General features: G+C 36.4%; 1 protein-coding gene and 1 non-coding gene across 7 annotated transcripts in view; both read left to right on the top strand.

The window, feature by feature from the left end:
- Positions 1-22,868, top strand: part of NCOA1 (nuclear receptor coactivator 1) — a 201,552-nt gene that overhangs the window by 162,423 nt on the left and 16,261 nt on the right. For all 6 annotated transcript variants that reach the window (XM_054569040.1, XM_054569013.1, XM_054569023.1 and 3 more), the window contains exons 14-18: positions 2,741-2,858; positions 4,057-4,225; positions 5,270-5,584; positions 13,840-13,941; positions 15,819-16,221. In XM_054569040.1, the coding sequence (XP_054425015.1) occupies positions 2,741-2,858; positions 4,057-4,225; positions 5,270-5,584; positions 13,840-13,941; positions 15,819-16,221 (1,107 nt within the window). The remainder of the gene's footprint in view (positions 1-2,740; positions 2,859-4,056; positions 4,226-5,269; positions 5,585-13,839; positions 13,942-15,818; positions 16,222-22,868) is intronic.
- Positions 21,321-21,485, top strand: LOC129068005 (U1 spliceosomal RNA). The gene has a single exon (XR_008528829.1). It is a non-coding gene; the product is annotated as a U1 spliceosomal RNA (small nuclear RNA).

The raw sequence follows: 22,868 nt of genomic DNA, 5'->3' as shown, positions 1-22,868 counted from the left end.
GGAAGTCCATCTCTAAAGGAAGTCCCAAGAGGTTGAAGTCACTTTTAGAATAAAAACAAACTTTTTAGCATACAGCCTATGCAAACAAAACTTTAAATTGAATCAAAGTTTGTTTGTATTTTCCCCCCTACTAATCAAATAGCACCCAAATCTTACTGTGTTTTGAAAACATTCAACCCAAACTTCTAGTCTTAACGTTTTTTTCCATCAAGACTGGTAAAATGAGATACTATGTACTGTTACTGAGCCAAATAAACTCTTACAGTACTTAGTATTGATGGTAGACAGCCATGTAAGTTTTCTTTGACTCTTAAATATTATTAATTTTTTTTAGATTAGATTTCTTAAAGAGAATATAGGAATGAAGAATTAATGTGCGGAGCACAGCAGTAGGACAGCTTTAGTTACTCTTTGACCAACTTCCTGATTAAAATAATGACAGAAATCAAGTGATTACTTTCCCATCACCATTTATTATTGTTTGTTTCTGTCTGCTTCATTTTTCAGAGTCCTACAGAAATTAAGTTCTCTGTCTTTTATCATGATAGAGAAGACAAGTTTAATTGAAAGCTATGATTATTTGCATTTAGAAGTGCATGTGCTTACATGAACTCCTACATTTCATTCATACTGTATATTGAGTATATTTCATATAAAAGTGAGTCTGTTTTGTATAGTTCTAAATTACCAAATCCAGCATTAATACTTTTTTTCAGACATCCTAATATCTACTTATTCTCTACTCATTAGAATTAGGAATTCTTCCTAATTACAATCTCTCTTAAAGCTCCATTTTCAGTTTCTTCAAAAAGTTATAATAACTTTGTATGGTGAAAGATGGTTACTAGACTCATCATGGTGAACACATGGCAAGATATATAAATGTCAAATCACTTTGTTGTACACCTGAAAGTAATATAACATTGTGTATCAGCTATACTTTAATTTTAAAAAATTGTATGAGTCTCCTCAGGCTGCCATAACAAAACATCACAGGCCGGGTAGCTTAAACCACGGAAATTTATTTCCTCACATCTCAGGAGGCTAGAAGTCCAAAGTTCAGACGCTGGCAGGTTTGGTTTTCTCTGATGACTCTCACTGGCTTGCAGATGGTTGCCTTTTTGTTGTGTCTTCATAGCTGTCCCTTGGTCTGTGTTGTCTGTGTCCTAACCTCCTCTGTTTATAAGAACACCAGTCACAGAGCCCACCCTAATGACCCTATTTTTAACTTAATCATCTCTAAATACAGTCACATTCTTGGGTACCGGGGGTTAGAATTCCAACATACAGATTTGGGGGGAATACCATTCAGCTCATAACAATGATTAATTAATATATGTTCATTTTAAAAGTTAAAAGCAATCATTAGAAACCTTAAGAAAATAAAAGTAATCTTTAATGTCGCTACCTAAAATTTACCAAGGGCAGACCCCTGGCCAGTGTGGCTTAGTGGATGGAGCACCAACCTGCAAACCGAAAAGTCACAGGCTCAATTCCCAGTCAGGGCATGTACCTGGGTTGCAGGTGTGAGAGGCAACCCATTGAGGTTTCCCTCTCTTTGCTCTCTCCCTCCCGTCCCCATTTCTCTGAAAATAAATAAATGTTTTGAAAAAAGTGTCAGGCATGCCTTAATTGACTTTTAAAAAAAAATCTACCAAGGATAGATAATCTACTCAATTTTTTTTAATATATAAAATCACTTATAAAAATAGATTTATTATGAATATAATGTCTCAGATTATGCTTTTTTCTTTTTCGTTTAACAGCACATTGTAAATATATATATACCATAATTTATTATCAGTCCCTAAATTTCTAGAATTTGGGTTATTTACAGCTTTTTTCCTAGTATAAATAGTACAGAAATAATCAAAGTTTCCAAAAATTCACACACAAAGTCTTTCTAAAATGCATATGCTGTTTTCTTCCATTACAAAACATAATTCAACTTCTTTTTTTACTTGTCATCATAAGCATCAAGTATTATACTATTAACTATACTGTTATATTTTCAGATTGACAACTATAGAGCTTTGTCCATGTACTGAATAACCCTAGACTTCTTTACCGTTTAGTTTCTGTTCCTGCCTTTTATACAAATATTTTGTCTTTTGCTTGCAGCTCTCATATCACGACAATAACACTGCCCCTACTTATAGCATATTCTAATGTGCTGTAGACTGAAAAATCAGTTAACCAAAATTGTTCTAATTATCTTTTTTTAAAGATTTTATTTATTTTATTTTTAGACAGAGAGGAAGGGAGGGAGAAAGAGAGGGAGAGAAAAGTCAATGTGTGGTTGCCTCTCTTGTGCTCCCTGTTGGGGACCTCGCCGGCAACCCAGGCATGTGCCCTGACTGGGAATTGAACCAGCAGCCCTTTGGTTCACAGGCCACTCACGGTGCTCAGTACACTGAGCCACACCAGCTAAGGCTGTTATAATTATATTTTTAAAATTTCTGACAAATTCTGGAGTGATTCTTCTATGGTAACTTCAATGTATGTGCAAACCTTTAACATCAAATTTTCTTTGATTCACAGACCTTTCTCACTTTGTCATTTACTTTTTATTATGTGGTCACATTCTGGATAGTTTTAAGTTTCTGAATAAATGACCTTTATATCATTAATATTTTATAATTGAAATCTTACTCTACTATGCTATATATTACATCTGAAAAATATTGCCATTTTATCTTCCATTGTGACACTGACTTCTTACCTTTGCCTCTTTAACCAGGATTACCTGAGCTGGAATTGGAAGCAATTGATAACCAGTTTGGCCAACCAGGAACAGGTGATCAGATTCCATGGGTGAATAACACAGTGACAGCTGTGAATCAGAATAAACCAGAAGAGTGAGTAATACATTTTGTATTTTTATTAAGTATCGGATACCAACCTCTACAACAAAGAGCTATTTTTCCCAAACTGGATTCCAGTCTATATTGGTATTTTGTAAGATGTTAACAAAAGTGAATGATAATGAAAAAAAAAGGGATGGGGGAAGATGCAGTTAGGTTTATTTACTACATGACTGCAAGATTAGTGTATATTGTAATAACCAAGAGATTAATGCAGTATGCGGCTGTGGGTTTATTTTTATCTTTTATTTTATTTTGATTAATTATCATAAAGTTTCTGGGACCTATGGATGAATTGGCCATGGTGCACCAATTATGTTGCTCTTGAGCTTTTAGTTAGATAATCATTTTATCCAGCTTTTATTTTTGTTTGGAGCAAGAGGTATAAAGAAGGCAAGTACTTTACTCAGCGTCCCATCTTGATTAGAACTTAATTTCTAATCAATACATTTAACTCTATTCCTAACATAGAATAAACTTCATACATAGCAACCAAAAGTTGACTAGATAGTATTGAGTATGGTTTAAAGCCTTAACTGTGAACACATGAAGTATGTTCCCATTTACCTTCTTTAAAGAATACTTATGCTTGTGTTATATCAGTATTATTTTCTATATATTTCTAAGTTTTATGCATCATTTGAGATTGGTTTGGATTAGATTACATATTTCCTATATGTAATCAACAGTTTGTTTTATTTCTTAACACTAAGCATGTTTCATTTTCCTAGTCTGAGTTCTTCTATAAATGGTAATCATGTCATGTTATCAATATGATTTGATTATCTTTGAAAGGTAATACAATGTATACTATTTTCATTGTAGTTTAATTATCAATAATTAATATCATCCATAGAATAACTAGAATAAATTTTAATGTAGGCCAAATGATTTTTTTCCTGAGATTTTAATTGATTTTTATTTTCTACTTTTGTTAAAAATTCTTTTCACTTTCTTAACTACATGCATGCTTGGTTAATTTTTAGACTATTTCTGTAAGCTAACATGAAGAATATGGAGACAAAGTTCAGTGATTGACAAAATAGTGAAAAATATGTTCATAAATTTTTGCGTATTAAATATATCAGAAAATTTTCTAGAGCTAGATTTGCACTTATCTGTATAATGTATCTATTTGCAGTCTTAAAATTGAATAATTATTTGTTTTAAACTTTATATTTTAATTCTGCAGCCAGTGTATTAGTTCACAGTTAGATGAACTTCTCTGTCCACCAACAACAGTAGAAGGAAGAAATGATGAAAAAGCTCTTCTTGAACAGCTGGTATCCTTCCTTAGTGGCAAAGATGAAACTGAGTTGGCTGAATTAGACAGAGCTCTGGGAATTGACAAACTTGTGCAGGTATTTCTTAAAGTTAGCATAGTTTAAATGATTCATACCTGAGAAGCTATAAAATGATTTTTAAGCAAGATTTTCCAGTATTGTTCTCATGTCTTAATTGTTTTATAATTTACCTTTGCGAAAGTTAACAAAGTTAATAATGAGATTTTTTACCAAAAAATAAGTAAAATAATTAGAGTCTTAGGATGTCTTAGCCTTTCACTATGGAATAGAATCTTAGAAGCTCCACTTAGAATAGAATCCAGATTTATATTATCATTTCTAATTTTAGGATTTAATATAGCATTCATTCATGATAGTCTTCAACCTATATTATCCATAGTTAAACTTTCAGGTTAGTATTTTTCATACTGTTGGGTTGTAACTCAATTTAGTATATCATGACCAGCATTTCTTTTTAATGGAGTAGAATAGTGTAAGATACAAAGTATCAGAATGCATGGCCCATGAAAAGGGGAAGTTATGTTAATTGAAACTCTCCTTTTACGTACTCACACACTCACACACCTCCACACAACAGGTCACAATTCAAATTACATTCTTACAATGAGTAATAATGAAAAAGTTTGAAAACCGTAATGTTGCAGCATTCTGTTAGGTGAACTATGAATTTTTTTTTTCAAATAAGATAAACAACATGAATTCTGTATTTGAGTTAGAAAAATGCCTGATTGATCCCTCCTTTAGTGATCTGCTTCTATGGTAGCCTAGTAAATATAAAGTTTCTTGATCCTTAGGCTTTGCAATGAAGTTCTTTTTCAACCTCTTTGCTTCATTTCATTGATTTCGGGCCTTTATTTTAACTGTGTTTTTGTTACTTTACTGAGATTTTTAAACGCCTCCATTAATCTATTACTCCATTACAAAGGTAACTTTCAGAGGTGATTCCTTTTAGTAAACATCTGGAGTGCTTCATCAATTCAGCACAAATGTAATATGATGAACCTTTCGAGAGATGCTCTCAAATTCAGAGTTGAAATAGAGAAGCATGTCATTTATTGGCATGAAGGTATTTGTAAAATATTCTGGCTTATTTTCTAACAGGGAGGTGGATTAGATGTATTGTCAGAGAGATTCCCACCACAACAAGCAACGCCACCTTTGATGATGGAAGAGAGACCCAACCTTTATTCCCAGCCTTATTCTTCTCCTTCACCTACTGCCAATCTCACTGGCCCTTTCCAAGGCATGGTCAGGCAAAAACCTTCACTGGGGACTATGCCTGTTCAAGTGACACCTCCCCGAGGTGCTTTTTCACCGGGTATGGGCATGCAGCCCAGGCAGACTCTCAACAGACCTCCAGCTGCACCCAACCAACTTCGACTTCAACTTCAACAGCGATTACAAGGGCAACAGCAGGTGAGCACTCTTGTTTAGCAGGTGATAAATTATAAAGGTCTGGGCTGTCTTTGTAATAAGACGGCCCAACTGCTACAATAGGGGCATCAAGTCTACTCCCAGACCCTTTATGAAGGACTCAAATCACCATCCTTAGTCTGCTAGGATAAGAAAAGGGGACACACTCACTCAGTTAAAGACTGCTGGCTCATAACAGAGGACTTCGAGACCTACAGTTCAAAAGCAGTTCAGTCTTGTTTTTGAGATAAAAAAAAATCTAGGATTAACATTGTACAATTATTAAATCAAAGAGAAACATAATTTCTAGAGTATCAAGAGATACTGTTTATGATTGCTGAAACAGAAAATGAAGTTTATTAATGTTGTTTGAAGTTGAAGTGATTGAAGCCTCGTGATGTTGTTATATTAGGACAATGGAGGAAAGGATCGTTTGGGGGTGTTTGGTGTTGTGGGTGAGCTAAACCTCTGTAGTGACAGATAATGAGTAGCTATCATGGCATAAATATTTAAGGTTGTATAGCAGCAAATACAAAGATAATGATCAGGAACCGAAAAAAGGAAATGGTTAAAAGTATCACCTCTGAGAAGTAGGACCAGGGCTGTAGATTTTTGTTTCTTGTTATTAATCTTTCTGTATTTTTTTTAAACCATATGTATATATTGCTTTAGGGTTGTTTTGTTTTGTTTTTTATTAAAGAAATTTCCTGGAGGCTTACTAATTCAAGAAGGAAGAAAAAGGAGATAAATTAGAAAAGCAGTATGATATAGTGGTGGTGGTAAGAGTAGGCTCTAGTTTCAAATCGTAATGTCAGCCTTAGGTGGCTTGACAATCACATTATTTACTCTTCTGGTTTCCATTTATACAAAGAGTCTAATTATTTATTTACCTATAGGTGGTTATGTGGATTAAATGAGATAATACATGTAAAGCTCTTAGCACAATACCTGGCATGTAGTAACAATAAATACTAGCTATTACTATAAAATCATGTTCAATAAGTATAATTAATAATGCAAGGTACTTTCAATTCACTTTAAAAGATGATGAAAGGGAGAAAGAGAAGGGAGAGAGTAGGTAGGGAAAAAATTTTTAATGGTAAGCAACAAAGAAAGGAATAACTTTTTTAGTGCTGCGGGTGGAATAAAGGACTCAAAAGAAGAATTAAGAGAAGCAAAGGAAGAAAAGAGAAACAAGGAAAGGGAGTAGTAATATGTTCTGAGAATAAGTTAAAGATAAACTACTTCTTATTATACTTGTCATTCATCATAAGATAGAGAGTGTAAGAACAGGAAATGCTTAATAGTTCCCTTGTATTTAATTTTTCTTAGAACATATTTAAGGGGACTGTGTTAAGTATTGTGAGAAAGACAAAGAGATACAGGCAACTTTTAGAACTTATAATCAACTTGGAGTATTTAAGACATGAATACCTGAAAAGTTAAATAATAGTACCAGCAGTAAGTGATTAAGTGCTAAACCAGAAAAGGAAAGTGTAGGTATGCTGATTTCCTCAATTTACAGGATAGAGTTCAGTAAATACTGTCTGAAGTTAAAGGTTCAGTGAGCAAGGCCAGCTCAACAATCTAGGGCGGGTTCATGAATAGATGAAATGATAATTCATATTTAATCCAGAAAAAAATTTCTTTTACTTTGATTTGCTCCTCGAGCAGCTGACAAGCAGCACAGCCTTGCAAAGAATGTACCTGAAATAAGGATACACGTAGGTGAACGTGGCTCCTCACTGCTTCCTTTAAGTGTTTTGAAAGCATGTCCAAAGTTTGGAGGCCTTGGTAGCCCAACTGAGTAAAATATCCATCAAGTTGGAGAAATAGAGAATTTGAGACACACTGTGTTTTAAGCCCCCAGATGTGTCCATACATATGGTCATACATACCTTACACTGCCAGGTAAGACAATAATTCTGCCACCTAACGAGCCACATTATTCAGACCTGTTCTTTGGACCATATGTCCTTCTGTTCGGCAGTGGGGCATCTGGTCCACAGTGGCTCTTGCACTGCAGAGTCTACTGTGTGGGGGGGAGATCTGGCCAAGGCTTATTTTACTGTCTCCGCTGAGATGCTTTCAGCAGTAGAGAAAAGGAAGATCAACTCAAAGTAGTAAAACAAAATATTTTGACTCAAATATTGAGGTGATGAAAAAGAGAGACATGTACGAGACCTAAGGATGTTGTGGTGTTATCAAGGACATAGGTTCTTTCTATCTTTTTACCCTGTCATCCATGGCAACTAGAAAAATGGCTGCCATGATTGCAAATGTCACATACAAACAAAACTGTTTAACAGGGAAAAGCAAGGCTCTTGCCTATACATCTCATTTTAAAAGCCATGAAACTTTTTTCAGAAGGCTCTTGTCCCTCCTTCACTCCTCCTCCACCACAACATACCCCCCAAAAAAGGAAAACCACAAAAAGACTTTACACACCTGGCTAGCCAGAACTGAGTCACATGTACAGCCTTAACCGATTGCTGGCGGGGGTTGACTTAGAGTGCTCACAGAGCACCCCTTGGGACTGGGATTGGGGTAATTAGCCGAAAAAAATCCTATTCTGATATCAGGAAGAAAAGGAGAGTAAATGGCTGTGTGTTGGCATTAAATAATAGTACCTGATAAAATCCAGAAATTAAAGTTTAAGTAAATTATTTGAAGTTATACAGGCAAATTCACAGTTGAGATCAAATTGGTAAAGTGGAGCATCTACCCTTTCTTCTGCCTTAAAATTCTTTAAATGACATGTTGTATATTTTAAGTAAGTTCATATCAGTGCAGGGAAAAAAAAAAGAGAATACCATCATTCTACCAAGATTTTTGAAATATAGAAACCAAACATAAACAAAATTATCATAAACAAATAATGTAACTGCTTGTATCCAAGAAAGTCCAAGAGAACCTGGAGGGAACTTAGAACTAATACAGAAGTTCAGCAAGGTTTATGGGTAAAAGAACAAATAAAACTTAATGACAATCCACCCAGACTGATGTGCTCAGTGGATTGAATGCTGGCCTACGAACCAGAAGCTCACCGGTTTGATTCCCAGTCAGAGCATATGCCTGGGTTGCAGGCCAGGGCTCCAGTAGGGGATGCATGAGAGACAACCACACATTGGTGTTTCCCTCTCTTTCTCCTTTCCCCTCTCTAAAATCAATAAATGTTTTTAAAAAATAATGACAATCCTTTTTAATAGCAACAACCAATTAGAAAGTATAATTTCAAAATATATCACAAAATACAAAAGTAAATCAAAATTAAGTCAAAAAAGAAGATCCAGATAAAAGATGTTTGTTAACTAAAAGGCTGTTGTAAAGACAGGAGTCATTCTGAAGTTAATCTATAAATGCAGTGGAATTCTAGTCAAAATCTCAACGTGGAATTTGACAGATAGATGCTAAATTTCTTTTAGAAGCATGAATACAAACCTTAAAGTAAAATGAGAGTGAACTTTCCCTACCAGATACCAAGATTTAAAACCAAGTTTTAAAAATTAAAACAATGTGGAACTGGCATAGGGATGGACAGTTCTACCAATTGGAATATAATCGAGAGCCCAGACACACCCAGGCACATACAGAAACTTAATAAGGGACAGGTGGCGATCAGCAGGGCAGGAACGGCCTGTGTAATAAATGCTGGCACATTTGGCTGTCCATGCGGGAGAATTAAATTAGACCCTTATCTCATACCATATACAAAAATAAATTATAGATGTGTGAATATGAGATGATCTCTATGGTCCCTTATAAAAAGGACATAAATGAAAGGGTTGATGTTTGCATTAAAATTTAAAACTTATAAGTAAACAGGCACCATAAACAAGATTAAAAGACAAGTTACAGACTCAGGGAAGTTAATTCAGTGAAGATGTTTGCAACCCCATATAACACACAAAGGATTAGAATCTAGAATACATCAGATTTATAACATGGTGTTTTTAATATACTTACCTCACTTGATTGATACCACGTTTACTTATTGGTCATATCCCTTTCTTCCTTCTTCCTTCTAGCCAGACACAAGGACGTAAGCTTCTAGTAATCAGAAAGTTAGCACTGTGCCTGATGATTTGAGAAGAGAAAGAAAGGGACGTACTCAGATTTACATCATAGTTTATTTCTTTTTAATGGATCTTAAGATCAGTTTAAAAACATAATTTCTTGACCTTGAGTATATCTCATTTACTGGAGTATAGTACACGAGGAGTAAAAAGATTCTATTTTAAATTTGATTATACAGTTATGAATAATTTCCATTTGGTGAACAGGAGGAGGAAGAGCACCCTAGGAAAATGGTATAGATGCATTGATTGAGACGTAAATGGCAAAAATGAAAGAAGGAGCTGGTGATTAAGAACAAATACAAAGTTAATGCCTGTAGGTGTAGTGTGTGCTTACATCTCAAATAAGCAAAGAATCAAGAAGTATATCCATAATATCTATAAGACCTTGTGAACTTCTATTTTGGAAAAAGGACAACAGCAAAAATGGGTAGGTCTGCTGCTTATAGAAAATAATATAACACTGGCTGACAAAAGATACAGCTACACTATTCTAGTTTCGTTTTCTTCTCCAGCAACAGACATGGTCGTCATACTCTCAAGAAATGAATAAGAACAAGGAGTAACAGTCAAGACAGATAAAAAATATGGCATACTTAGGCAAGTCTGGATATGTTATTCATTAGGGTACCGAAGAAAGGTATAGATCTGGTGTAAGAACTGCTATTAATAGTCCTTTATTATAGAGAATAGAAGTGACCAGAAAGTAGAACTAAGGTCAAAAAGCAGAAACTAGGGAGAAGCAGATTTTACCTCTAGATTCTGGCAATAAAAACTGCCTGATAAAAGATTAAGCTGCTTCATACAACTCTTTGGGGAGCAGTTGAGATATTCCTCCCCAGCATATCTTATCAAGTTGGCTCAGATAAAGGTTATTAAAAAAAAAACTTGTTGGCTTGCAAGAATTTATGCAGTGGCTGTATCAGGGTTCTCACCCTTGGCGCTATTAATATTTTGGGGCTGGAGGATTCTTGTTAGTGGGGGTGGAGGAGGTCGTCTCACGCAGTGAAAGATCATCCAGCAGCATCCCTGGCCTCTACGCACCAGAGGCTGCTGGAAACCCCTCCCAAGTTGTGGCCACCAAAAATGTTTTTAGGTATTGCCGGATGTCCCTTGTGGGACAGACTCACCCTGGTTGAGAACCAGGACAAACAGTCATCTTTTTAGGTTGACTATAGAAGGACTTCTTGATAAGGCATTGAAAAAAAGTCCATTCAGACAAGCAAAATGACAGCTAGCCTGAACTCTGTGTATGTGTGTGCACACATGTGTATGTGCGCGCACACATGTGAATGTGTGTGTGTTTATGTGCATTGGCTGGGTTTGTATGTTTTCAGTGGACAGAGCCCCACCTTTCCTTTTTTCTTTTTTTTTTCAATCCTCACCCAAGGACATGCTTATTGATTTTAGATAAAGGGAAAGGGAGAGGGGGAGAGAACCATCCATCAGATGTCTCTTGTACACACCCCAGCCAGGGACCAAACCCACAAGCTAGGCATGTACCCTGACCAGGAATTGAACCTGCCACCTTTCAGTCTACGGGCAACACTCCAACCAACTGAACCACACTGGTCATGGCCCCGACATCTCCTTTTGTAATACAACAAGCCTTTTGACCTGCTCTTTAAAAGCATTTGAATTTATATCCCCAGCTCTAAGGACTATCAGCCTCCTCTCCCAAACCTCAAATCCCCAAAATTAAAATTTCCCAAGAAATAAAGGATATGGTGATCCTTTTGTAAAGACTTCCTTGGAAGAAGTAGAACTTGACCTGCTTGCTGAAAAATGGGTATCATTTTAGTAATCAGGAGAAGTAGGTCAGAGTGAGACAGTTGTACGCACATAGTCAAGGGGAGGGAAAAGTGAACAAGAGTTCTTTATGGGCAGAAGTCAATTTTTCTTCAACAGAAAGTGCTTGTAGATTACTCTTTATAATAATTCCTTCTACTTCTAAAAACAGTCTATTTTCTAAGGTTTTTAAAAAATTTTTACTACTTCTCAAGCCTCTTTTTCCCGTCCCTGCACATTTCATTGTCACCGTATCTCACAGCTGAAAGAACATATAAAGCAGTAAATTTGTAATCCCAGCTCCCACTACCCCAGCAGTTTTACTCCTCTGCATCACTGAGTGTTAAAGTATTTTCACCTATGCTCGTTGTCTTACCTTCTTTCTTTTATATATACTTGCTGTTGTTTCTGCCCAAAGTGAACCTTTCAAGGTCCCATGGAGCTCACTCGCGCCCTTGGTCCTGCCTTGGTGTCCTAGGCTAGTCTGCGTGTGTGCATCACAGCTCCTGTGCACTGCGCTGTCCTGGAGCAGCTCTGCCGCTCGCAGAGCGTTCCCAGAAGACCAGCTGCTCACCTTTGTCGCCATCAGACTTTATATAATCTCTTACGTACACCGAGTTTTCTGATAGATCTTTGTAAAATGAACAGTTTATTTAAACATGTACCCATAATCTGTTGAGTTTAAGAAGTATATAGATTTTGGTACTTAAGAGACCCCTTGATTTTTAAAACCATAATGTTGTCATCTTTATTTTTGAAGTGATTCCAAATGTTCTATTCCACAATGCCTGAAAGTTGTAATTTCAATATTTAAATTATATTGAGCATTCTGTTACCCGGCGCCCCCCCCCCATCAGTGTGTTGTCTGGGAGTCAGAAAATGAATGAAACCAGAATTAAGAATTGAGCTATTTGCCCTGACCAGTGTGGCTCAGTTTGTCACATGTCATTCCACTGGTTCAGTTCCTGGTCAGGGCACATACCTGGGTTGCAGGTTCAGTTCCAGTCAGGTGCATATGAGAGACATCCGATCGATGTTTCTCTTTCCCTCTTTCTCCCTCCCTTCCCCTTTCTGAGAATAAATAAGTAAAATATTTAAAAAAGAATTGAGCTACATAGAAATAAGAGATTTAATCACTTTTCATAGCTCTTTGATTATCTTATAAAACGTCTATAAGCTTTCTCGTTTGTATACAGTATATTAAAATGTATAAAATTTATTAAAATATAAGATATATTAAAACATTGATATGTTAATATTTTATGTCAATATATTTTATAAATTATGAAGTACCATATAAACACAAAATAGTATTGGTGTTGTTAATATTATCTCTCTGGACAGTTTATTCCTATCAAAGTATTGGGCAAGAAATTCTTTAAGCTATAGATTGTTTATGGTGAGATATAACCTCGAAGGATGCTTGTTTTGTTACCTGATTAAGTTAAGGCTTGGCTGTGACCTGGAACCCCTAAACCCGATATAGATAGCATCTTCCAAACTAGGAGATGCTGTTAATGGCTATATGTCAAAAAAAAAATGATTTGTGATAAATTCGTTGCATAGCAGGTTCCTTCTTAGAGATCCACATTGTGCTTTGGCCAATTAAAGGCTCCTAGAATTGCTGCAGTAAAGAAATCTGTTTCACCTTGTGTAACCCATCATTTCCAGTACTTAATACAGCACAGCATGCTGTTTTCCCGGCACATCTATTAATATCCTGCAGAACAATGTTCTTTTAGAATACCAATTTGGGAACTGCTAGTCTAAAGTAATTACTTCTTCCAGTTAAATAAATAGTCCATTTTCTCAGACCATTTGTTTCTTACATAATTCTCTCCAGCTAATGAAATCATGTTGGATTTTACCCAAATATGTACCCATTAGACAGGCGCCCTCCAAGAGAGAAGTAACTCCGTTTTCCATTTATCTTCCATACCTTTGTAGAATGTATGCAATTGTATATTTACTTTTTTTACTAACAATAGTTTACGGCCTAGAGCCGTTTCTTTTCTCTCCATTATTGCCCTTATCTGAAATAACTAAGTATTAACATGTTTTTTCAAAGTATTTTAAATGCATTCGTGTGTGTGTGTGTATTTTAGTGGCAGAACCTTTAAAAGTACAATACACACACATACACCTATGTGAATACATATGTGTGCACATGTGTGTATTCTACTTTTAGATGCTCTGCCATATTTAACGTAGGCGGGAAATATCTGATAAATGTTATGATCTACCAGCCTTGTAGCAAATAATCATAGGGAATAATCTTACTAAGTGTGCAGTACTAAAACTTGTTAGTAAGCAATAAAATATTTGTATTAACTTTAAGGGCTGTTCTGTTTTTATGTAGAAATATGGTATCTCATTTTTCCTACTTTTCTCTAGTTGATACACCAGAATCGACAAGCTATCTTGAACCAGTTTGCAGCAAATGCTCCTGTTGGCATCAATATGAGATCAGGCATGCAGCAGCAAATTACACCTCAGGTAATGTGAGAAAACCAGACATTGTTAATACTTTTCTAACCCAAGCCATGTTTCCTAAAGTGTTGACTTGAGCACCTTTGAAATGGTTGGTGAGCTGATATTTTAATGATGTTTATAAGTGTAGCTCTCTTCCAGAATGAATTTATAATGAACTTGTGATATCCCTTACTGATATTTGATCAAAAGCTGAGGGTTCTTTGTTTTGTTTTATTGTTATTGTTGTCACTGCTATTAGATACCTGCTGACTCAGTAGAAAGCTCCTATTGCTGTGCTAAATAGTGCTAGTAATAAGAAGCCTAAGATATGAGACTGTGTGAATGGTACCTGAAACCTGACTGAAACCTGATCCAAACGCCATCACATTGCTGAGTGATCTTAACTATCTTGTGTTCTCGGCCCAGTCTGAGCATCAGCATTTTCTATTTTTTATTTATTTGAACGATCCTGTACATGAACCTAGAGCCATTGGAACTTTTAAGATAAAAAGAGCTGTGTAGCCTTCTAAGTGTTATCTAGTTATCACTCCCTACTTAACTTCCAGCTTCCACACAGTTTACTATTTTTGTTTCAACCACTTTTTTATGGTGGTAGGTGAAGTGTTTTAAAGAGTATTCAAACATTCAAACAAAACTCTTCTTTTCTCCATAAAATGGGCCCAAATAGATTTGGGGCAAATACGGAAAGCCAACACTAACCAAAAGGATAAATGTTGACGGAAACTGCTGGTAAACAGCAGACACTGGCATCTTCATGGATCCAGATTTGGGTTTCTATGTCTTACAAATCTCAGTGCTTAGCTCATGCAAGGGTAATTAGAGCATAAGGAAATAAAGGCCCTATTTTGGAATTCACATAAAGATGATTTCTATCAGAAAGGCATATGTCAGTTTCTTCTAGATGGGACGGTATCTTGTCGGCAAGTCTAATTTTAATGGAGCCATATGCTTTAATCAGATCCTCAGTCTGAATTGATATTTTCTGAGAAGGTCTTCATTGACATGCCATATTGCTTTTCAAATTAGACCAAAAAGTGATTTCAACCTAATTTTGACACTTCTTTCTTTCTTCATAGTATTATAACTACTAAAACTCTTAATGCCAAGAGTAATCTTGTACTGCGGCAATGATATAAAATAGCAGGTTCCATTTACTTCCATTTATTATTTTAGTTCTAATTAATTATTTTCTTTTTAAGTGATAATTTATTTGTCATTGGATCTTGGATTTCTGATTTTCCCTTTTTTTAATGGTATTTGTAGGTTTTTCTAATTATAAAGATAATACATGTTCATTATAGATAGTTTGGAAAATACTGAAAAGTACATAGGAAGAAAATTAAAATCACCTGTAATCACATTTTGTTCATTTACATGAAGTGGAATAAATTATTTCAGTGTGAAAAAGGGGAAACTAAGTTTTTTGGAAATGGAAAAGAAAAAAGCCTCCTAACAACCTAACGTCAGATAAGATAAAATCACTAAGCACATTTGCTTCTTCCTCTTCAGATTTTCATGTTTCTTCTAACAGTGTTTTATGACCTGTACTATACTATTGCTAATCAATGTATACTTTCTTTGACATTTCTCAGTATTGTGTGACTTTTTGAGAATTTGCATTTAACCCACTTTAATGGTCATAAGTATTATTTTACCATTTCTCAACTGCCTTTAATCTGTAAAATGTACCTAATTCACTTTCTTTCCTGTGATTATTACTTAAGAGATTTTTGTTCCTTTTCGGTTTTATTTTCCTTTGTGCACTGATAATTGCTACATATTTTGTTGCCCCATGGTTGTAGGCCCTATTCTGTAAGCTTTCCAAGATAGGTAAAGAGTGTAATAATATTAATAACTGAGAGATTTTCCCCACTTTGCAGCCGCCCCTAAATGCCCAGATGCTGGCACAGCGCCAGCGGGAGTTGTACAGCCAACAGCACCGACAGAGGCAGCTAATACAGCAGCAAAGAGCCATGCTCATGAGGCAGCAAAGCTTTGGGAACAACCTTCCCCCCTCATCTGGACTGCCAGTTCAAATGGGGAACCCCCGTCTTCCTCAGGGTGCTCCGCAGCAGTTCCCCTACCCACCAAACTATGGTACAAACCCAGGAACCCCACCCGCTTCGACCAGCCCGTTTTCCCAGCTGGCAGCAAATCCTGAGGCAGCCTTGGCCAACCGCAACAACATGGTGAACAGAGGCATGGCAGGAAACATGGGGGGACAGTTTGGCACTGGAATCAGCCCTCAGATGCAGCAGAATGTCTTCCAGTATCCAGGATCAGGTAGGAGAATTACAACGTTGTTGCTCTTATAAGTACTACACAGGTCTCTCTCTCTCTTCATATGTGTTCCAGCTCGGAGACAGTGGAGTGGTGTGCTAACAACGAACAAAGACACCCACGTGGGAGTTGGGAGGACCAGGCTCCAGACTCACCTTTTACCACTAAATGCTTGAATGATTTGAGGCTTATATCTCTCTTTGATAGATAAGATTATTATCGTTTTTAATTCTCACCAGAGGATATGTTTAATGATTTTTATAAAGACACATGGGGGAGGGGGAGAGAGAGAAACATCGATGTGAGAGAGAAACATCGACCAGTCGCCTCCCATATGCACCCCAACCAGGGACCAAACCCGCCATCTAGATACATGCCCTGACTGGGAATCAAACCCTCAGCCTTTTGGTGTCTGGGACAATGTTCCAACCAACTGAGCTACCTAGCCAGGGCACTAGATTAGAGAATCTATACAGACCCATCTACAAGGCGCATTCTCTTATTTTCTTTCTCTCATGGATCCCTTTAAGAATCTAATGAAAGTTTACTTCAGACAGTGGGTTTAAGTACATTAACTCATAATTTGAATACAGTCTTTTTATTATTTTGGAAATTCTAATAGTTTACATAAGGATAATCAATCATCACAAAGTGTCTCAGACTTCTCATTAGTGTCACCACTCTTAGCTGCTTAGGTCGTAAGCTATTCCTGCAATTTTAGGCAACTTCCTGGCTTTCAAAAGGTTTTTTTCTTTTTAATCTTTCCTTTGCACTGTCTCTTCCATTCTCTTTGTCCTAGGCGATACCTTTTTGACTTGGGTCACTTTTGAAATTCTAATAGATAGTGTCAATACACATTTGATTAATCTACCATGTTTAATCAAACTTTGATACAGAAGTAATGGCAAGTTCCTGAAAAAATTGAAATGAATTACTTGATTTTATAAGTGAAAGAAAAAGTAAATTTTAAGGCTGTTTAAATATGACTATCGATGAGAAGGCTGCTGTGTGACTTGAATAAAATGGTGAAGTTATATAGAGATTTTTTGATATGGCCGTATGCTTACCAACTTTGACAGCCTAGTTAATTTAGACTTTTCATTCTTATAGCAACAAGTGCTAAAATCCTTTGACTATTAAATTAAGTGTCCAGTATCAGAGAGCCCCAGAATTCTCTATAAGACATTTTAATCAAAATTATGCTACTTCAGTTCCTCTGTCCTCAAGACAATGAAGTCATCTTTGGCTGGTTTGAATCTCTGACACTATATGTGTGGGCAACAAAAGGATTATAAATCCACATTTTCATTATAAGATTGTCTGAACAGGAATGGCTTTCAAAAGAGGTTTATTTCTTATTATTTCTATATGCAAAGAATTTGACAGGCTTTTTCACTTTATTCTAGCTTGCAGAAATACTTTCTCCAACATTAGGAGTCTTCTATAATTATTTATTTACCCATTCCTCTTCTAAAATGGCAACCTAGCCAGGACAGCAAATAGATTCTTGGCCTTCATGATATTGATTGCAAAGCCTTAAATCAAAAGATTTATCTCATTCATGGGGAGGGTGGGGGTCTAACTACAAGTAAGCCAAACATTAATAAATTCCCAAAGGATTTTTTTTCTCTTATAAAAATAGTACTTCCGTCAATTTTCCGTCATGCTCTTTAACACCTCTTCTCTGGAAAGTTAAGAAAGAAAAACTTTTATCTGGCCTCAGTTCCTTGACAAAGCCACCTGGAGAGGCAGTGCTTCAAAGTCCCAGCCCCAGTGAAGTTGACAAGATGTCTTTCAGGGTTGTGGGTCTAATCTTTGATCTCTCACAGGTCAATATACAGAACACAGTAGTTGAGGCAATGAGTGGGGTGGATTTTCCACCTTCACCAGGCAATGTAACCGGATGTGTTGCCACCCACCATAGACACCTGATCTGGTACCCTGACTTTTCTTCCAGCCCAGCTTCTGATTGACAAAAAAATACTTTTCACAAAATAGGAATTTTTCCTTGATAAAAGCAGCAGTCATACTCCAAACAAAATCCAGAAGCTGGGTACAGTGGAAAGAGTAGTAGTTTCATCCAGTTGCAGACTGAAATGAAATAGCAGAACTTTCAGTTCCTCCATAAACTATTTAAAATAATAAAGGGAAGTTGTTAGTTCTCCTCGATAGTATAAGATCACTTCAAGATGAAATGTTTGTAATTTCTTCTATTGCTCTAAGTTAAAACTTGATCCAGTATGATCAGTAGCCTACTAGAAGTCTTCAAGACCAGGTTGTGTGTTGTTAAAAATTCAAATTCTGGAAAAGTTCTAACCTTTTCAAAGCAAGACTTCTCAAAAAAATAAATAAATAAAAGCCACCGCATGTTTTTGTAAATAAAGTTTTATTGGAGCACAGTCCTTCCCATTGGTTTACATATTGTCTATGGCTGGTTTCACACAACAGATTTGAATAGTTGTTACAGAAACCTTATTGCCTTCAAAACCAAAATATTTACTATCTGGCCCTTCGCAGAAGAAGCTTGCCGATCCCTATGTTAACTGATGATAATAAAACTAAAAGATGAATACATTAACTTTGCTTTCGTCCTTTGAGCATCTTTCAGCTGAATATAGGCCCAAAGTAGCTGAAAGAACATGCAGGTAATAGTAATGGTCGAGTATGTTTCCTTTTATTTCTGAAAACAAAATTTTTCTAGACTATTATGCCATGAAGATGAGTGCACTAGAAAAAAATTAGACTTTTAAAATTTATTTTATAGTAAGGCAATGTTCTAAGTAAATATGAGGGATTACTTTCTTTTTTAAGTTCATACCCGCTTCATGAATTCCTTGAAGCCCATCCAGGGCCCCCATTTCTGTAAACTACATAGTAAATGTGCTACTCCACCCACTCCTCAGCGATCTCATCCGCTGCTGTGGCTTCAGTGACCTGTTCATGCTAATGACTCTGTTCTCTATCTCTAACCCAGAGCCCTCGGCTCACGTGTACAGCCTCCTACTGGACACGCATGCTTTAATTTTCCACCAACACCCCAAAGTCAACTTGTCCAGAACTAGACCCACCAACTGCAATTCCTCTTCTCTCCATACCTCTGTTCTAGCTAAAGAAACTCCTTAAGTTCCAAGAAAGAATACATACCTTGCTCTCTTTACTTCCAGGCTTTTGTACATCCTGTGCCCTCTGTTAAAACACCCTTCCCTCCCCTCTCGCTCCTTTCCCATTTCCCCTCTCAGAGGCATCCTCTCTAGGAAGCCTGCCCTGGCTCTCCCAGTCAGAAGCACTCACCACCCTGCCCTCCACCTGCTTGTTAATGGAGCTGCCTTTCTTTTTAAACAGCAAGTTCCTTGAGTGAGCAAAGTGCAGTTTGTTTATTTTTAAATCTCTGTTTATCAAGTGCTTAGCATAGTGGTCAGGTTGGAGGGGGATAGGTAGATGCTTAATGAATCTTTGAAGAAATAAATGAATGGGAGGATGAATCTTAATTCTGGTTGCTGCCTAGCAACTAGATACTATTCATGGCCCAGCAGGAAGAATTAACATAGTCTAGGCAAAAATGGAGTTGCAGACTTTTTAAACTAGATTGCCGGTTCAAGGAATCCAAGGTCCTATGTAGTGGCAGAACTGGGACTAGAATTGTAACTAATGAACTCTGCAATTCATTATTGACAGGCTGGTTCTTTCTACTAAAACTAGGTCATCTGATAAGGAAAACATGGGCAGTTAAAATGTGAGATAAGGCCAGAAAGAAATGTCACAAAGCATGGTGATGTACTTGGAGCCTCTTATTTATTGTTTACTTTGAGTAATATCCAGAATGTAATAAGAATCTTTTCTCTCTCGCATATATAATTTTTCTGAAAGGAAATATTTTATCATAAATACAATTTAAAATAGGACAAGCAAGTGTTTTTTTTTATCCTCACCCAAGGACATTTTTTCATCGCTTTTTTTTTTTTTTTTTTTTTTTTTTGAGAGAGAGAGAGAGAGAGAAACATTGATTGGTTGCCTTCTCGCACAGGCCCTGAGCAGGAATCAGACCTACAATATGGGCGTGTTCCCTGAGCAGGAATTGAACCCGTGACCTTTTGGTCCATGGGCATCACTCCAATCAGCTGAGTCATACTGGCCAGGGCAAGGAAGAGATGAGTGTTTTAAGGATCACAACTAAAATAGTTGAAACTTAAATTTAGAATTAATGCAAAAACAATCAACATATATCAAGATGGTTAACATGATGGGAAAAAAACCCCACCCCTTTAGAGTCATAAATAGAAAACATTTTCTTCTCTATTCTAAATTAAAACCATTTACCAGAGATTAAACTACCCATGGAAGAAGGAGCAAGGAAAAAATATGTAGTTTTATTTATATAATCTTTACCCAAAAAAGTAGTTAAACATTGAGTAAAAGAAAAAATGCTTTATAAAGTCTATAGTTGTCTCAACTTTCACGGGAGATTTAAAATTGTAGCCTATAAAAAAACAAGTGAGCCCTGGCTGGTGTGGTTCAGTTGATTGAGTGCCAGCCAGCCAACCAAAGAGTTGCTGGTTCAATTGGGGCATATGCCTGGGTTGCAGGCCAGGTCCCCAGTGGGGGACACGCAAGAGGCAACTGCACATTGATATTTCTCTCCCTCTCTTTCTCTCTCCCTTCCCCTCTCCCTAAAAATAAATAAATAAAATCTTTTAAAAATATTTTTTAAAAACTAAGTGAATAAATTAACTGTATCTCTGACCAGGTTAACCAAACAAAAAAAGAGAAGTCATTATATTAGCAATGACACACTATAGACTATTATACAGGTATATGCAATTATGTTTATAAAGAGACATTAAGGAAATAGAAATATGTATGATATAAAAATAAGGGAAAGAAGCAGCACAATTATCCAAGATTTTATAGAGGAAGATTTAAAGGAATTATTCTAAATTATAGGTAATCAAATTATGACATTCTTTTTTTCTGCCCCTGTACAACTTTCTCTACCTCAAAAGTGTTTAACTCTGAAATGTATTTGTCAGAAGAAAAAGAAAAGAAAGTGCTAATATAACAGAAAGCATAAAAAGAAATCCATGTTTACATTTTAAAATTGTTACAGACTTCCCTGGCAGGGGAGACACCGTGATCACAAAGGTGGCTTTCCCAGGGCGAGGCTCACCCGTTGCACTCCAGCTGTGCCTGACCCCTGCGATTTCCCCAAATGTGGGAAAGGCGACTGCACAATATGTGGTAGTGGGGGTCTGCGTTCACACTCCCTCCCAGCAAAAAATGAAAAAGAAAATTATTATAGATTTCCAATTTTGGCCGAGATGGAGTAACAAGGACCAGATTTATTCTCCTATCTGAAACAAACTCTCAAAGTACTACATTAAATAAAGTACAGTTCTCAAAACTGTCCAGACTGTATGCAGGGAGGGGAAGCCACCAAGGAGCAAGAAATTTCCCTGAGTTGAGGCAGTGGAGCTGGGACAGTGCTGAGAAGGGAGAACCACACAGAGAGAGAACCGCGGGGGATCTGCAGAGGATCCCACGTAGTTCTTCAGCAGAGTACCAGGCGGGGTATGTGTGTGTACATGCAAACCCAGGCTAAGGAAGGCCACCTGAAAAGATTGCAGGGAACTGTCTTTAAAGTTCACACAGAGCCAACTCCTCTTCCCAACCAGAATAGAAAACTCAGAATTCATGGGATGTCAAGCAGAATTCTCCAAAGGGTTTGCCTCATTAATAAACAAGACTGAACTCTGTCTGCTCTTGTCTCTTTAGGCACAAGATCCAAAAGAATCAAACCCTTTTCCTGTAACCTAACCATGACCCTGACAAATGTCAAAAATATTTTAAAGGATTTTTTTTAATTGAGAACCTAACAAGGTAAAATTCACAGTGTTTGGGATCATTCTTTAAATTACCAGGCAAGAAAAAAGCAGGAAAATACAACCAATAATGAGAAGAAAAATCGATCCATCAGAACCAACCCAGAAATCACACAGGTGATAGAATTAGTAGACAGGGATGTTTAAGACAATTATGAATTTTACATTTATTCTGTATGTTCAAGAAGTTACAAGAAAGCTTGAACATGTTAAGTAAATGTATGAAAGGTATTTAAAAAATACAAAATCAACCTCTCAGATGAAAAATATGAAACAATGAAAAATATACTGGAGGGGGTAAGAAGCAGATTAAACATTACAAAAGAAAAATTAGTGAACTTAAAGATACAGCAATGGGAATTAGGAAAAAAAAGATAAAAAAGATGGTAATTCACTCCAAATTGGTCTTATGATTCAATGCAGTCCCTATCAAAAAACAACATGCTTTTTAGAGAAATTGACACACTTCTCCTAAAATGTATATGGAAATCCAAAACAGTTTTGAAAAGAAAGAACAAAGTTGGATGACTACCAGTTTCAAAAATCTCCATAAAGTCATAACAGTCAAGGCAGTGTGGTATGGTATTGGTACAAGTATAGACATAGAGCTCCTTGCAACAGAGTGATTGACTTTTATGGTCAATTGATTTTTTTTTCTTTTTTTAAATTTATTTATTGATTCGAGGGAGAGAAGGGAAGGAAAATAGAGACAGAGGGGAACATCGATTTGTTATTCTGCTTATGTGTTCCTTGGTTGCTTCTTGTATGTGCTCT

This window comes from Pteronotus mesoamericanus, unplaced genomic scaffold (genome assembly GCF_021234165.1).
Source record: "Pteronotus mesoamericanus isolate MK-2021 breed Mesoamerican mustached bat unplaced genomic scaffold, CSHL_Meso_final contig_101, whole genome shotgun sequence".
In the NCBI taxonomy this organism is placed as follows: Eukaryota; Metazoa; Chordata; class Mammalia; order Chiroptera; family Mormoopidae; genus Pteronotus; species Pteronotus mesoamericanus.
The sequence above is the reverse complement of the archived record's forward strand: the minus strand, read 5'-3'. Positions and strand labels throughout refer to the sequence as shown.